General features: G+C 30.8%; 3 protein-coding genes across 3 annotated transcripts; all 3 read left to right on the forward strand.

The window, feature by feature from the left end:
- The first annotated feature begins 2,807 nt into the window (after positions 1 to 2,807).
- Positions 2,808 to 3,594, forward strand: LOC119663203. The gene is made up of 2 exons (XM_038072861.1): positions 2,808 to 2,899; positions 2,995 to 3,594. The coding sequence occupies exons 1-2, from the start codon at positions 2,853 to 2,855 to the stop codon at positions 3,563 to 3,565; spliced, it is 618 nt and encodes a 205-aa protein (XP_037928789.1). The 5' UTR covers positions 2,808 to 2,852; the 3' UTR covers positions 3,566 to 3,594.
- Positions 3,595 to 8,510: 4,916 nt separating this feature from the next.
- Positions 8,511 to 9,477, forward strand: LOC119663204. Its single transcript, XM_038072862.1, has 2 exons — positions 8,511 to 8,602; positions 8,698 to 9,477. The coding sequence occupies exons 1-2, from the start codon at positions 8,556 to 8,558 to the stop codon at positions 9,266 to 9,268; spliced, it is 618 nt and encodes a 205-aa protein (XP_037928790.1). The 5' UTR covers positions 8,511 to 8,555; the 3' UTR covers positions 9,269 to 9,477.
- Positions 9,478 to 14,213: 4,736 nt separating this feature from the next.
- On the forward strand, positions 14,214 to 15,180 carry LOC119663205. The gene is made up of 2 exons (XM_038072863.1): positions 14,214 to 14,305; positions 14,401 to 15,180. Exons 1-2 carry the CDS (start codon positions 14,259 to 14,261, stop codon positions 14,969 to 14,971), a joined length of 618 nt encoding a protein of 205 aa, XP_037928791.1. The 5' UTR covers positions 14,214 to 14,258; the 3' UTR covers positions 14,972 to 15,180.
- The last annotated feature ends 212 nt before the right edge of the window (positions 15,181 to 15,392 follow it).

A 15,392-nucleotide genomic window follows, 5' to 3' on the forward strand; every position in this document is an offset into this window, starting at 1 on the left:
GGCATCTGTATTAACCTTATAGAGGCAGCTCTACAGTCAGCCAGCGGCCACTTTTCCACTGATACACCACCTCGTGCCGTGACAGAAGCGTGTAACAATAAATGGAGCGTCTAACTGGTAATTAGATATCTTTGCTTCATGCGGGCTGAGTTAAGTCTGCGCTTTCTCTACTTCAGTTGAATATTAGAGCTTTCAGCGCGCGGAGGGCGTTGGAGGAGAGCGGAGCGCGACTCTCTTGGAGATGGATCTGGCGAATCCATTATTAAGCTTTGCAATGGGACTAAACTACCCGGACTCTGCTGTGTAGTAAAAGTTGTTCTTGCTTTCTATTGAAAATAAATTGGTTGGGTACGAATACCTCTAGCAAAGAACCTGATTTTTCTGAACACATCTCTGAGAGACTGATAGGTCCTGGTTGGTGGTTTGTAGAGTAATGTGATGTGAGCGACATGTAGTACGAAAATATTGGCGTGCAGAGTGCGCTAGGAGTATGAAGAATTTAATCGATATGATATTTGACTTCTGAGTACGAGGTCTTTGCTATCTAATCACAATTAATATTGACAAATCATTCATTGACGTATTTGCTCAATTACAGAAATTAATAATTTGCGCGCGGCGCGCACGAAAGATACTGAGGGGGGAAAAGGAAATAAAAGTAAGAGACCTTTAAGTCTATTTTCTTTGTGAACCATAACATAGATTGCTGAAAAGAATCTATTTGGGAAAATTCTTTATCATAATTTACAGTATCGACAATTTCCAAGATTTATATAATTTAATAATAAATAGGGCATCAAATTTATCAATATTTAACATACTGAAAATTTTTGTTCATTTGAAATGTTTACAATTAGAGGTGTTTTTGAATAAACTTTTCTTAGAAACCCTACAAGCTGGAAAATATATTGGACTCTTTGGTATTAAAGTCCTTAGCGATACCACTTAGTGCAATTAATAGGGTGTGATCGCAAATCACCAATAAGGTGACTATAACTAAGTATTCCTGGTTCTGCTCCCAATCAGAAAATGTTTTTTCCCGGGTTTAATAGTCACTGATCCATCAGTGTCACAATAATTACTTTAAATCATTACTATTACGAACTGTTACGATAATAACGAACTACAAAATTTATAAGAAATCTCTTGGAAGAATTGTAGCAGGCTCTTCTTACCTTACAGATGTTGTCTTTCCGAAAAGTTATTTCTGTTTTTACCATAAAATCGTTGTATACGCGGTTGATGACAATTTTGATGACAGTCTGGATCTTCAGTGGTGAATATGTGCATATTTTATCGAATTCGTTATCTATCTCGATTTGTAAACAATCAATGCGCTCAGAAGCCCAGAACTTATGGAACTCCCTTTCGGTTTCAGTGAATCAATGGATTGTTTCTATTTAAATACATTTTATAAAAATGCGTTGTGCGCTGTAGTTGGTAATATAATCCGATATAGTCCGATTGTCAGTATAAAATTTTTATTGTATATAATTTTTACACTTTAAATTTGACCAATAAAAGTTTTCATTACTTTTAGCTTCTAATTTTATAGGTTCAAAGTCTTGAGACTGCCACTTGTAGTCCAACAATTATACTGACTTAAAAACCAAAAACAATTCTGCTTAGGTATTAAATAAGACATTTTGTTATTATATTTCACTACTATTCAAAAATCGATCTATAAACATTTATAGTCGTTTTTTCTTTTGAAACGACTACATATTTCTTTTGTATAGAAGATGTTTCAATAATGTGATTGCCAATATGACTACGTGATATATAATTATTAGCAGTTTAATGCAGCATTAGATCTGTTTTCAATTTTTTAGCCATCCATGATCACATCCATGAAAGTGAAACCTTCAGCGTTTTGATACCAGACCTTTGTCCAACCATCTGTATTTACTTCTTGTTACTGTTTGGTATGTGGACATGGATTAATGTCTGTTGATTGACTTGTCCAAAGTCTGCTTTTTCAAAATTTAGAGCTTTGAATTTTTGTAACCCTACTTTATTGATCTGCGCTACTTTTCGGCATACAAATCCGTTGATGGCATGATTTAAATAATTTTAAGGGGATCTGCTGACTTTAAGAGTAGCCGCTGCACTTGAAGCAACCAATAAAGAGTTTTTTTCTAGTAAAATTTTTTATATTATCTTATCTGCTGCATTCTAGGACTTATGGTGTTTTTATAAGGTCGTAGTAACATTTGCTTATTGATTGGGTTTTCACAAGGGGAGAAACCCTTTTAATAATAATATAAGAGAATCAATAATAACTACGTCCTCTGATAGTACTAGTAATTGAAATAATTTGATTTCAGTTTATTTCGTATTTACCTGTCATTCCCATATTTATTTATCTCACTTTTATTTTTCCCACATATATTAATATTTCATCGCAGACAGATCAAGTATTTGCTGTTTAAACATTGGTCCGACAACTTTAAATAATTTTATTCGCAAATTACCTGACTTCATAACAGATAAGTAATAGTAGGTTTTTTACTTAATGAAAGGTTTCAATGTGTCCACTACATAAATAAATAGATCATAAGGAATATTCGTATGGAAATAACACGTTCTAGAATAAGAGTAGATTAAACACAAAGTCCAGAAAGTCCAGGTTTACAATCTGTGATAACAAGTTTTATAATCAGATTTTAATCCAGTACTCTTGTTTTTATTTTTAAGTTATATATAAATAATAATGACACTTCAAATATATTTGTTTTTTATGACAAAAAAGAACAGTCAAATCAACTTAATAAAAAATTTTCGATAAAAATTTCTTAATATTTTCATAAGAATTTGACTGATATATACTATATTTTTGTATCAAAATAATTATGTGGTTATTTAAGAAATTATTTGGCAAATCAAACGTGGAAGAAAGGTAATTAATTTTTATGAAAATTATAAATTAGATTAATATTCATAAAAACTTTTTTCTCTAATTTCTTTTTGTGATTAATCTCCGTAATACCACAGCCGGAACACAGAAGCATCTGGAATCGATGCAATACCAAATACGGACTTAGCAGGATCGAGCTGCAGTTCGCAATCTCCTCCAATTGAACAGGTAACGATGGTGTGTAATGAGACGTCAGTTTCGGACAGTAATTTAAGTATCCGCGGTAGTGTCGTTTGTGATGATCTACCACAAAGGCAACTATTACCTGTAGAAAAGACAGAGCTCAAGATAGAACACGTTTATAATTTACGTAGTCGTAGCAAAAATTCAATTTCAGAGAGCCTTAATGTAAATGAAGAAGGTTTAACTTCTCGAGTTGTGAATGATGAAAAGACAATCTGTGGACAAAAACAATCCATTCATGCTCAAGATCTTGGTAAGCGAAAGAAGGATGAATTCACTCAAAATGGTGGTGGTGATACTATAAGCCGTTCGGTTGTAATAAATGAAACAAAAGTTGAGAAGAAACTCAATATTGCAAAACGTAAAAGGTGTAGCACTGATGAGGCTGCAACAGCTAAAAGGATACGTACTGAGGACGAGGATGGAAATGATGCTTCCAATATGGACACAAGGGATGCTGAATAAGAAGAGTAAAACTTGAAATATAACTAAAGTAAAAGTCCACCTTAATAAGTATTTATTTTCGTATATTTAGAGTTAGTCATATATAGAGTTATAATTTAATTCTGGCATTAAAAAAATTCTTTGTCAATTTTCTGCAAGGAAAGCTTTTTTCTCAATAAAGAAACTTATTGCCACCTACACACCTAAGGTAAAGTGAAAGGTTTCAACAGGTTTTACATATATCCTGTAAAAGGGATTATGGGGTGTAGGATTGCTAGCAGGCTATTGTTGATCATATTTAACAAAAACGAATCCTTCCTACTTTAAAAAATATGACGTGGACAGACATTTACCACATTCTGAAAATTATATACAAAAAACTAACAATTTTGAACATTGTTTCAATTTTATATACAATATATAATTTTTAAAATAAAAAAAAAAAGTGTTTTAATTGATGTTTAAAACGATTTGAATACAAACATTTTAACATAAAAGTCGATTAAAAATTTCAAAAGTTATTCGCCATTTTCTAAATTTGTCCGGAATAGTGGTTTTTATTAACAAGTCAGAAAAATCTTTTTTCCGAAATTATTATGTAAAGTTTAGAGTGCAAATCTATGTAAAATTGTACAAATTTTATTTTAAAATTAAATATTAATGCTATTAAATATTAATTTATTTAATTTTATATAAAAGTCTAATGTCGAATGTAGGACTGCTGAGTACTTATGTATCATGTGATATGTAGCAGTCTATTAAACTGCTAATTTTACATATGATACCATATTGCACTGATTTGACATTATATGTTTTCTGAGTACTTTTATATTCACTATTATATGAATATTGTGGTGGCAAACAGACATTTTGTGCATAAATACAATCCTAATCACTTTGGTTTTATTTATGGATATTTCATAATCAAAAATGATTTTAGAAACATATATAATGACGAACGAGTAGCAACATTGAGTACTTTGAATTTGCTTTGGCTAATCAAGATTAATCGTGGATTTCTAATGGAATGTGCGGATACGGGTCTCCTAAGGCAAGTCTTCTCAACCCGTACAAGTTAATAAAGTTGCACCATGTAGATCCACTTGAGATTGTAGTGCAATTGTAGTGAAATTGTAAGAATTTTGAATATATTTTATTATTGGTATTCGTTCTACCCTCACTAAATAGAACACTACATAAATAAACGCGATAGCATCCTCTTTCATTCCATGAACTTCACTTGTATTGATATTAAAGGAGTGTCTCATATATAAGATTGTTTTGTAAAAATGTTTGCAAATAGAGAACAATTTGGTTATCTAGAAACCATACTTTTAACAGATGTCAATAATGTAGGAAAGAAAATCGCACTCTTGAGATATTACCTTCAACTTTCTTCCCAAAACTGAATCAAGTCTCTGAAAATGTGAAATCAGTATTGAAATTGGGTTAAGGTAAAACTCAATAATAACTTTATCCATAATCAATGCAAGAAACTAATTAGAAATACTTCAATTCGGTGAGTTAAAGCTACAATTGGCTGAGTAAAAATTAAATTGGTATTATTTTGTATAATCCATTAGTTTTCGACCTACAACACAGTCAAAACTTAATTACCTCGGGTAAAAACTCCTAACATCGAGAACAATTATGAAACCATATGATTTAATAAGAAAGACAATAATGACTAGTGGAATAGTGGATTAATTACGTTGATTTATTTAAAATTTTAGGCATTTCCATTTCAATCTTATAGCAGTCTTATATACTAAAGACGGACACACCTACTTTTAACCTTACAATTTTTAACTTGCAATTTTTAACTTCAAATTTTTTACTTCAAATTTTTTACTTCAAATTTTGAACTTCAAATTTTGAACTTCAAATTTTGCAATTTCAAATTGGAACTTAAAATTTGTGAACTTTAAATTTTGAACTTCAAATTTTGAGCATAAGAAATATTGTACAAAGTTTATGAAATTAGAAAAATATAAAAATACATAACTTTATTTCCTCTTCCGTTTAATAGGAACCACTGAGTGATGTTCTTCTTCAGTATATTTCCTTTTTCTAACGCGAGGAAGTTGATCGACATTTTCTAGTAGTAGCTTTTCGTTCCTCTTCCTAGATTTTGCAATCTTTTTCTTTTTACAAGTTTCCTTCCGTTTCGTCTGGGTGGGTGTAGGTGGACTTACGCGCTGTTTCTTGACCTTCTTGTTGACCTTCTTCTTGGGCTTAGCTTTTTCATCCTCCATTTCGGTCCTAATGCACTTAACGTTTTCACGTTCCTTCTTCATAACTTTTACTTTCTTTTTTGTGTCTTTTTTCGCTTGAGTCTTTCTGGCTCTTACGGCATCTGTATTAACCTTACCCTTACCACATTTTCCACTTAACAACCGTGCCGTGACAGAGCGTGTAACAATAATGGAGCGTCTAACAGTAATAGATTTGCATCTAACTGCTTTTCCAGTCGCAGCATCAGCTTCACTATTTGAAGACACCATTTGTTTTAATTTCTGGCGATCCATTATTAAGCTTTGGCAATGGACTAAACTACTCGGACTCTGCTTGTAGTAAAAGTTGTTTCTTGCTTTCTATTGAAAATAAATTGGTTGGTACGATATACCTCTAGCAAAGAACCTGATTTTCTAACACACAATCAGACTGATTGATAGTTTTTAAATATTTTTCAATTGAAGTTAAATTTAATTCGAATTTTGACTTCTATTTAGCTTGCTTATTTAAATATACAAAATTCATTCAATTTACAGAAATTAATATTTTTCCCAAATACTGAGGGGGGAAAAGGAAATAAAAGTAAGAGACCTTTAAGTCTATTTTCTTTGTGAACCATAACATAGATTGCTGAAAAGAATCTATTTGGGAAAATTCTTTATCATAATTTACAGTATCGACAATTTCCAAGATTTATATAATTTAATAATAAATAGGGCATCAAATTTATCAATATTTAACATACTGAAAATTTTTGTTCATTTGAAATGTTTACAATTAGAGGTGTTTTTGAATAAACTTTTCTTAGAAACCCTACAAGCTGGAAAATATATTGGACTCTTTGGTATTAAAGTCCTTAGCGATACCACTTAGTGCAATTAATAGGGTGTGATCGCAAATCACCAATAAGGTGACTATAACTAAGTATTCCTGGTTCTGCTCCCAATCAGAAAATGTTTTTTCCCGGGTTTAATAGTCACTGATCCATCAGTGTCACAATAATTACTTTAAATCATTACTATTACGAACTGTTACGATAATAACGAACTACAAAATTTATAAGAAATCTCTTGGAAGAATTGTAGCAGGCTCTTCTTACCTTACAGATGTTGTCTTTCCGAAAAGTTATTTCTGTTTTTACCATAAAATCGTTGTATACGCGGTTGATGACAATTTTGATGACAGTCTGGATCTTCAGTGGTGAATATGTGCATATTTTATCGAATTCGTTATCTATCTCGATTTGTAAACAATCAATGCGCTCAGAAGCCCAGAACTTATGGAACTCCCTTTCGGTTTCAGTGAATCAATGGATTGTTTCTATTTAAATACATTTTATAAAAATGCGTTGTGCGCTGTAGTTGGTAATATAATCCGATATAGTCCGATTGTCAGTATAAAATTTTTATTGTATATAATTTTTACACTTTAAATTTGACCAATAAAAGTTTTCATTACTTTTAGCTTCTAATTTTATAGGTTCAAAGTCTTGAGACTGCCACTTGTAGTCCAACAATTATACTGACTTAAAAACCAAAAACAATTCTGCTTAGGTATTAAATAAGACATTTTGTTATTATATTTCACTACTATTCAAAAATCGATCTATAAACATTTATAGTCGTTTTTTCTTTTGAAACGACTACATATTTCTTTTGTATAGAAGATGTTTCAATAATGTGATTGCCAATATGACTACGTGATATATAATTATTAGCAGTTTAATGCAGCATTAGATCTGTTTTCAATTTTTTAGCCATCCATGATCACATCCATGAAAGTGAAACCTTCAGCGTTTTGATACCAGACCTTTGTCCAACCATCTGTATTTACTTCTTGTTGCTGTTTGGTATGTGGACATGGATTAATGTCTGTTGATTGACTTGTCCAAAGTCTGCTTTTTCAAAATTTAGAGCTTTGAATTTTTGTAACCCTACTTTATTGATCTGCGCTACTTTTCGGCATACAAATCCGTTGATGGCATGATTTAAATAATTTTAAGGGGATCTGCTGACTTTAAGAGTAGCCGCTGCACTTGAAGCAACCAATAAAGAGTTTTTTTCTAGTAAAATTTTTTATATTATCTTATCTGCTGCATTCTAGGACTTATGGTGTTTTTATAAGGTCGTAGTAACATTTGCTTATTGATTGGGTTTTCACAAGGGGAGAAACCCTTTTAATAATAATATAAGAGAATCAATAATAACTACGTCCTCTGATAGTACTAGTAATTGAAATAATTTGATTTCAGTTTATTTCGTATTTACCTGTCATTCCCATATTTATTTATCTCACTTTTATTTTTCCCACATATATTAATATTTCATCGCAGACAGATCAAGTATTTGCTGTTTAAACATTGGTCCGACAACTTTAAATAATTTTATTCGCAAATTACCTGACTTCATAACAGATAAGTAATAGTAGGTTTTTTACTTAATGAAAGGTTTCAATGTGTCCACTACATAAATAAATAGATCATAAGGAATATTCGTATGGAAATAACACGTTCTAGAATAAGAGTAGATTAAACACAAAGTCCAGAAAGTCCAGGTTTACAATCTGTGATAACAAGTTTTATAATCAGATTTTAATCCAGTACTCTTGTTTTTATTTTTAAGTTATATATAAATAATAATGACACTTCAAATATATTTGTTTTTTATGACAAAAAAGAACAGTCAAATCAACTTAATAAAAAATTTTCGATAAAAATTTCTTAATATTTTCATAAGAATTTGACTGATATATACTATATTTTTGTATCAAAATAATTATGTGGTTATTTAAGAAATTATTTGGCAAATCAAACGTGGAAGAAAGGTAATTAATTTTTATGAAAATTATAAATTAGATTAATATTCATAAAAACTTTTTTCTCTAATTTCTTTTTGTGATTAATCTCCGTAATACCACAGCCGGAACACAGAAGCATCTGGAATCGATGCAATACCAAATACGGACTTAGCAGGATCGAGCTGCAGTTCGCAATCTCCTCCAATTGAACAGGTAACGATGGTGTGTAATGAGACGTCAGTTTCGGACAGTAATTTAAGTATCCGCGGTAGTGTCGTTTGTGATGATCTACCACAAAGGCAACTATTACCTGTAGAAAAGACAGAGCTCAAGATAGAACACGTTTATAATTTACGTAGTCGTAGCAAAAATTCAATTTCAGAGAGCCTTAATGTAAATGAAGAAGGTTTAACTTCTCGAGTTGTGAATGATGAAAAGACAATCTGTGGACAAAAACAATCCATTCATGCTCAAGATCTTGGTAAGCGAAAGAAGGATGAATTCACTCAAAATGGTGGTGGTGATACTATAAGCCGTTCGGTTGTAATAAATGAAACAAAAGTTGAGAAGAAACTCAATATTGCAAAACGTAAAAGGTGTAGCACTGATGAGGCTGCAACAGCTAAAAGGATACGTACTGAGGACGAGGATGGAAATGATGCTTCCAATATGGACACAAGGGATGCTGAATAAGAAGAGTAAAACTTGAAATATAACTAAAGTAAAAGTCCACCTTAATAAGTATTTATTTTCGTATATTTAGAGTTAGTCATATATAGAGTTATAATTTAATTCTGGCATTAAAAAAATTCTTTGTCAATTTTCTGCAAGGAAAGCTTTTTTCTCAATAAAGAAACTTATTGCCACCTACACACCTAAGGTAAAGTGAAAGGTTTCAACAGGTTTTACATATATCCTGTAAAAGGGATTATGGGGTGTAGGATTGCTAGCAGGCTATTGTTGATCATATTTAACAAAAACGAATCCTTCCTACTTTAAAAAATATGACGTGGACAGACATTTACCACATTCTGAAAATTATATACAAAAAACTAACAATTTTGAACATTGTTTCAATTTTATATACAATATATAATTTTTAAAATAAAAAAAAAAAGTGTTTTAATTGATGTTTAAAACGATTTGAATACAAACATTTTAACATAAAAGTCGATTAAAAATTTCAAAAGTTATTCGCCATTTTCTAAATTTGTCCGGAATAGTGGTTTTTATTAACAAGTCAGAAAAATCTTTTTTCCGAAATTATTATGTAAAGTTTAGAGTGCAAATCTATGTAAAATTGTACAAATTTTATTTTAAAATTAAATATTAATGCTATTAAATATTAATTTATTTAATTTTATATAAAAGTCTAATGTCGAATGTAGGACTGCTGAGTACTTATGTATCATGTGATATGTAGCAGTCTATTAAACTGCTAATTTTACATATGATACCATATTGCACTGATTTGACATTATATGTTTTCTGAGTACTTTTATATTCACTATTATATGAATATTGTGGTGGCAAACAGACATTTTGTGCATAAATACAATCCTAATCACTTTGGTTTTATTTATGGATATTTCATAATCAAAAATGATTTTAGAAACATATATAATGACGAACGAGTAGCAACATTGAGTACTTTGAATTTGCTTTGGCTAATCAAGATTAATCGTGGATTTCTAATGGAATGTGCGGATACGGGTCTCCTAAGGCAAGTCTTCTCAACCCGTACAAGTTAATAAAGTTGCACCATGTAGATCCACTTGAGATTGTAGTGCAATTGTAGTGAAATTGTAAGAATTTTGAATATATTTTATTATTGGTATTCGTTCTACCCTCACTAAATAGAACACTACATAAATAAACGCGATAGCATCCTCTTTCATTCCATGAACTTCACTTGTATTGATATTAAAGGAGTGTCTCATATATAAGATTGTTTTGTAAAAATGTTTGCAAATAGAGAACAATTTGGTTATCTAGAAACCATACTTTTAACAGATGTCAATAATGTAGGAAAGAAAATCGCACTCTTGAGATATTACCTTCAACTTTCTTCCCAAAACTGAATCAAGTCTCTGAAAATGTGAAATCAGTATTGAAATTGGGTTAAGGTAAAACTCAATAATAACTTTATCCATAATCAATGCAAGAAACTAATTAGAAATACTTCAATTCGGTGAGTTAAAGCTACAATTGGCTGAGTAAAAATTAAATTGGTATTATTTTGTATAATCCATTAGTTTTCGACCTACAACACAGTCAAAACTTAATTACCTCGGGTAAAAACTCCTAACATCGAGAACAATTATGAAACCATATGATTTAATAAGAAAGACAATAATGACTAGTGGAATAGTGGATTAATTACGTTGATTTATTTAAAATTTTAGGCATTTCCATTTCAATCTTATAGCAGTCTTATATACTAAAGACGGACACACCTACTTTTAACCTTACAATTTTTAACTTGCAATTTTTAACTTCAAATTTTTTACTTCAAATTTTTTACTTCAAATTTTGAACTTCAAATTTTGAACTTCAAATTTTGCAATTTCAAATTGGAACTTAAAATTTGTGAACTTTAAATTTTGAACTTCAAATTTTGAGCATAAGAAATATTGTACAAAGTTTATGAAATTAGAAAAATATAAAAATACATAACTTTATTTCCTCTTCCGTTTAATAGGAACCACTGAGTGATGTTCTTCTTCAGTATATTTCCTTTTTCTAACGCGAGGAAGTTGATCGACATTTTCTAGTAGTAGCTTTTCGTTCCTCTTCCTAGATTTTGCAATCTTTTTCTTTTTACAAGTTTCCTTCCGTTTCGTCTGGGTGGGTGTAGGTGGACTTACGCGCTGTTTCTTGACCTTCTTGTTGACCTTCTTCTTGGGCTTAGCTTTTTCATCCTCCATTTCGGTCCTAATGCACTTAACGTTTTCACGTTCCTTCTTCATAACTTTTACTTTCTTTTTTGTGTCTTTTTTCGCTTGAGTCTTTCTGACTCTTACGGCATCTGTATTAACCTTACCCTTACCACATTTTCCACTTAACAACCGTGCCGTGACAGAGCGTGTAACAATAATGGAGCGTCTAACAGTAATAGATTTGCATCTAACTGCTTTTCCAGTCGCAGCATCAGCTTCACTATTTGAAGACACCATTTGTTTTAATTTCTGGCGATCCATTATTAAGCTTTGGCAATGGACTAAACTACTCGGACTCTGCTTGTAGTAAAAGTTGTTTCTTGCTTTCTATTGAAAATAAATTGGTTGGTACGATATACCTCTAGCAAAGAACCTGATTTTCTAACACACAATCAGACTGATTTATAGTTTTTAAATATTTTTCAATTGAAGTTAAATTTAATTCGAATTTTGACTTCTATTTAGCTTGCTTATTTAAATATACAAAATTCATTCAATTTACAGAAATTAATATTTTTCCCAAATACTGAGGGGGGAAAAGGAAATAAAAGTAAGAGACCTTTAAGTCTATTTTCTTTGTGAACCATAACATAGATTGCTGAAAAGAATCTATTTGGGAAAATTCTTTATCATAATTTACAGTATCGACAATTTCCAAGATTTATATAATTTAATAATAAATAGGGCATCAAATTTATCAATATTTAACATACTGAAAATTTTTGTTCATTTGAAATGTTTACAATTAGAGGTGTTTTTGAATAAACTTTTCTTAGAAACCCTACAAGCTGGAAAATATATTGGACTCTTTGGTATTAAAGTCCTTAGCGATACCACTTAGTGCAATTAATAGGGTGTGATCGCAAATCACCAATAAGGTGACTATAACTAAGTATTCCTGGTTCTGCTCCCAATCAGAAAATGTTTTTTCCCGGGTTTAATAGTCACTGATCCATCAGTGTCACAATAATTACTTTAAATCATTACTATTACGAACTGTTACGATAATAACGAACTACAAAATTTATAAGAAATCTCTTGGAAGAATTGTAGCAGGCTCTTCTTACCTTACAGATGTTGTCTTTCCGAAAAGTTATTTCTGTTTTTACCATAAAATCGTTGTATACGCGGTTGATGACAATTTTGATGACAGTCTGGATCTTCAGTGGTGAATATGTGCATATTTTATCGAATTCGTTATCTATCTCGATTTGTAAACAATCAATGCGCTCAGAAGCCCAGAACTTATGGAACTCCCTTTCGGTTTCAGTGAATCAATGGATTGTTTCTATTTAAATACATTTTATAAAAATGCGTTGTGCGCTGTAGTTGGTAATATAATCCGATATAGTCCGATTGTCAGTATAAAATTTTTATTGTATATAATTTTTACACTTTAAATTTGACCAATAAAAGTTTTCATTACTTTTAGCTTCTAATTTTATAGGTTCAAAGTCTTGAGACTGCCACTTGTAGTCCAACAATTATACTGACTTAAAAACCAAAAACAATTCTGCTTAGGTATTAAATAAGACATTTTGTTATTATATTTCACTACTATTCAAAAATCGATCTATAAACATTTATAGTCGTTTTTTCTTTTGAAACGACTACATATTTCTTTTGTATAGAAGATGTTTCAATAATGTGATTGCCAATATGACTACGTGATATATAATTATTAGCAGTTTAATGCAGCATTAGATCTGTTTTCAATTTTTTAGCCATCCATGATCACATCCATGAAAGTGAAACCTTCAGCGTTTTGATACCAGACCTTTGTCCAACCATCTGTATTTACTTCTTGTTGCTGTTTGGTATGTGGACATGGATTAATGTCTGTTGATTGACTTGTCCAAAGTCTGCTTTTTCAAAATTTAGAGCTTTGAATTTTTGTAACCCTACTTTATTGATCTGCGCTACTTTTCGGCATACAAATCCGTTGATGGCATGATTTAAATAATTTTAAGGGGATCTGCTGACTTTAAGAGTAGCCGCTGCACTTGAAGCAACCAATAAAGAGTTTTTTTCTAGTAAAATTTTTTATATTATCTTATCTGCTGCATTCTAGGACTTATGGTGTTTTTATAAGGTCGTAGTAACATTTGCTTATTGATTGGGTTTTCACAAGGGGAGAAACCCTTTTAATAATAATATAAGAGAATCAATAATAACTACGTCCTCTGATAGTACTAGTAATTGAAATAATTTGATTTCAGTTTATTTCGTATTTACCTGTCATTCCCATATTTATTTATCTCACTTTTATTTTTCCCACATATATTAATATTTCATCGCAGACAGATCAAGTATTTGCTGTTTAAACATTGGTCCGACAACTTTAAATAATTTTATTCGCAAATTACCTGACTTCATAACAGATAAGTAATAGTAGGTTTTTTACTTAATGAAAGGTTTCAATGTGTCCACTACATAAATAAATAGATCATAAGGAATATTCGTATGGAAATAACACGTTCTAGAATAAGAGTAGATTAAACACAAAGTCCAGAAAGTCCAGGTTTACAATCTGTGATAACAAGTTTTATAATCAGATTTTAATCCAGTACTCTTGTTTTTATTTTTAAGTTATATATAAATAATAATGACACTTCAAATATATTTGTTTTTTATGACAAAAAAGAACAGTCAAATCAACTTAATAAAAAATTTTCGATAAAAATTTCTTAATATTTTCATAAGAATTTGACTGATATATACTATATTTTTGTATCAAAATAATTATGTGGTTATTTAAGAAATTATTTGGCAAATCAAACGTGGAAGAAAGGTAATTAATTTTTATGAAAATTATAAATTAGATTAATATTCATAAAAACTTTTTTCTCTAATTTCTTTTTGTGATTAATCTCCGTAATACCACAGCCGGAACACAGAAGCATCTGGAATCGATGCAATACCAAATACGGACTTAGCAGGATCGAGCTGCAGTTCGCAATCTCCTCCAATTGAACAGGTAACGATGGTGTGTAATGAGACGTCAGTTTCGGACAGTAATTTAAGTATCCGCGGTAGTGTCGTTTGTGATGATCTACCACAAAGGCAACTATTACCTGTAGAAAAGACAGAGCTCAAGATAGAACACGTTTATAATTTACGTAGTCGTAGCAAAAATTCAATTTCAGAGAGCCTTAATGTAAATGAAGAAGGTTTAACTTCTCGAGTTGTGAATGATGAAAAGACAATCTGTGGACAAAAACAATCCATTCATGCTCAAGATCTTGGTAAGCGAAAGAAGGATGAATTCACTCAAAATGGTGGTGGTGATACTATAAGCCGTTCGGTTGTAATAAATGAAACAAAAGTTGAGAAGAAACTCAATATTGCAAAACGTAAAAGGTGTAGCACTGATGAGGCTGCAACAGCTAAAAGGATACGTACTGAGGACGAGGATGGAAATGATGCTTCCAATATGGACACAAGGGATGCTGAATAAGAAGAGTAAAACTTGAAATATAACTAAAGTAAAAGTCCACCTTAATAAGTATTTATTTTCGTATATTTAGAGTTAGTCATATATAGAGTTATAATTTAATTCTGGCATTAAAAAAATTCTTTGTCAATTTTCTGCAAGGAAAGCTTTTTTCTCAATAAAGAAACTTATTGCCACCTACACACCTAAGGTAAAGTGAAAGGTTTCAACAGGTTTTACATATATCCTGTAAAAGGGATTATGGGGTGTAGGATTGCTAGCAGGCTATTGTTGATCATATTTAACAAAAACGAATCCTTCCTACTTTAAAAAATATGACGTGGACAGACATTTACCACATTCTGAAAATTATATACAAAAAACTAACAATTTTGAACATTGTTTCAATTTTATATACAATATATAATTTTTAAAATAAAAAAAA

This window comes from Teleopsis dalmanni, unplaced genomic scaffold (assembly GCF_002237135.1).
Source record: "Teleopsis dalmanni isolate 2A unplaced genomic scaffold, ASM223713v2 unscaffolded_contig_0212, whole genome shotgun sequence".
Classification (NCBI taxonomy): Eukaryota; Metazoa; Arthropoda; class Insecta; order Diptera; family Diopsidae; genus Teleopsis; species Teleopsis dalmanni.

Bases quoted from the DNA above. Each gene is read 5' to 3' on its own strand.
- LOC119663205 (XM_038072863.1), top strand. From the start codon at position 14,259: ATGTGGTTATTTAAGAAATTATTTGGCAAATCAAACGTGGAAGAAAG. The intron at 14,306-14,400 runs GTAATTAATTTT...GTAATACCACAG, and splicing joins AAATCAAACGTGGAAGAAAG to CCGGAACACAGAAGCATCTG.
- LOC119663203 (XM_038072861.1), top strand. From the start codon at position 2,853: ATGTGGTTATTTAAGAAATTATTTGGCAAATCAAACGTGGAAGAAAG. The intron at 2,900-2,994 runs GTAATTAATTTT...GTAATACCACAG, and splicing joins AAATCAAACGTGGAAGAAAG to CCGGAACACAGAAGCATCTG.
- LOC119663204 (XM_038072862.1), top strand. From the start codon at position 8,556: ATGTGGTTATTTAAGAAATTATTTGGCAAATCAAACGTGGAAGAAAG. The intron at 8,603-8,697 runs GTAATTAATTTT...GTAATACCACAG, and splicing joins AAATCAAACGTGGAAGAAAG to CCGGAACACAGAAGCATCTG.